Genomic DNA, 1,601 nt, shown 5'->3' on the forward strand with positions numbered 1-1,601 from the left:
GTTGAAAATCGTTGTTTCCAGCGTGATTTTCATTCGGATCACGCTGGGAGCGGCACATCAAACGTACCCTTACAGTACTACTTTCACCGAAACACTTAATTTGGAAGTTTTGATGGGTGCATTAATGCTGGTATAATGGTACCGAACCTCTTGTTCGAAATACAGAACCTGACAATTAAAAACTAAAATGAACTCGAACTCGTACCACCACAGGGACGTTGGCTTTCCAGCAGCCCCGCACCCTCTTTTTAATACACAACCTGACAATTAAAAACTAAAAAGAACTCGAACTCATACCACCATATCTCATAGCACTTGGCTTTACAAAGATTCATAGAGAAAAACACCAAACTGGGTCAGAGTCTCAGAGATCGACGCTACACTCAGGGGAACCAAGAAGGGGTACCTGACCGGCCACCCCCGGCTTCAAACCTACCATGACATCACCCCTGACATAGATCCCATAGAACCCACTTTTGAAAACACCGGACCTCCACCTGACGCTGCCCTGCAAGACCCACCTCATGGACACGAGCCCATAGGCCTGAGCCATTTGGAGCACACTGACCACCTTGGGCGAGATGGGCATGAGCCCACCGCTGACTATGGGCGAGATGATGATGGTGCTCTTGCGAGCCTGCTGCAGATCGGGGAGGGGAGTGGGCGCAGTGATGGCTTGGTTTCGGTAGGAGACGAAGGTGTAGAGGTCACGGTACTCGGCATCGGAGCGACTGTTGGGGTTGCAAGCGGAGACGGTGAACTGCATGGCGGCGATGATGGTGGTGTGGGCGGTGGTGTTGAGCTTGTAGATGGCGGCAGCCTGCACGACGAAGCGGGGGCGGTGGTGATGGTAGATGAGCCACACTACCAGCACGGTGACAGCCATAAGGAGGAGGAGGGCCACCAGAAAGGTGCAGAGGGAGCGGCAGATATGGCCGCTTGTCTGTGGCATTGATCGGTGCTGCTGCCTCTGGTGCTGATGTGGTGGTTAAGGGGTCCTTGTCTTTCGTGATGGTGCCGTTGTCTTGCTTCTTCTCTTATTCCTCTGCCATTTTTCAAAAGATTTGTGTGAGTTTAGGTGGCTCGTGTTTAAAGATAAAGGGAGGGTGGTGGTGGGATGGTAAGAGGAAGGAAAAAAACAAAATGAAATATTTTCTCATTTGGAGAGAGAGAGAGAGAGAGAGAGAGAGAGAGAGAGAGAGAGAGAGAGAGAGAGAGTAGCAGTGTTTAAGTGTCACGAAGAAGGGGTTCTCCTTTATATTAAGTTAAGAGGAAAAATGGTAGGCGGGGTCCTGTGTCAAGCTGAAGGCCCAGGTTCGAATCCCTTGTCACATGGAGCTTAAGAGATATCTGGTAGGGGTCTGACTAACCCAGCTTGCCTTTCAAAAAAGAAGAGAGAGACAGTGTTAATGAAAAAATATAGCTACGCTCTAGAGTATGGTACATTCTAACTGAATTTTATTGGTTCCAGTTAGGGATATCAATAAATCAGATTTATCCAATATCTGACAGAATTTCATTCGGTTTAATTGCATTTGATAAGCTAAAACCATATCCGAATGCGCCACCGAATCCGCCCAATTTAACAGATACCTGAACCC

At 48.5% G+C, this 1,601-nt stretch overlaps 1 protein-coding gene across 1 annotated transcript; it reads right to left on the reverse strand.

The window, feature by feature from the left end:
- Positions 1-364: 364 nt before the first annotated feature.
- Positions 365-952, reverse strand: LOC149840082 (NDR1/HIN1-like protein 12). Its single transcript, XM_090004990.1, has one exon. The coding sequence runs from the start codon at positions 950-952 to the stop codon at positions 365-367; it is 588 nt and encodes a 195-aa protein (XP_089861116.1).
- Between the last annotated feature and the right edge of the window lie 649 nt (positions 953-1,601).

Source organism: Nuphar pumila, chromosome 4 (assembly GCF_984573655.1).
Source record: "Nuphar pumila chromosome 4, dmNupPumi1.hap1.1, whole genome shotgun sequence".
Taxonomy (NCBI): Eukaryota; Viridiplantae; Streptophyta; class Magnoliopsida; order Nymphaeales; family Nymphaeaceae; genus Nuphar; species Nuphar pumila.

What these genes read in the sequence shown, in the direction of transcription:
- LOC149840082 (XM_090004990.1), bottom strand. Translation starts at nt 952, where the DNA reads ATGCCACAGACAAGCGGCCATATCTGCCGCTCCCTCTGCACCTTTCTG.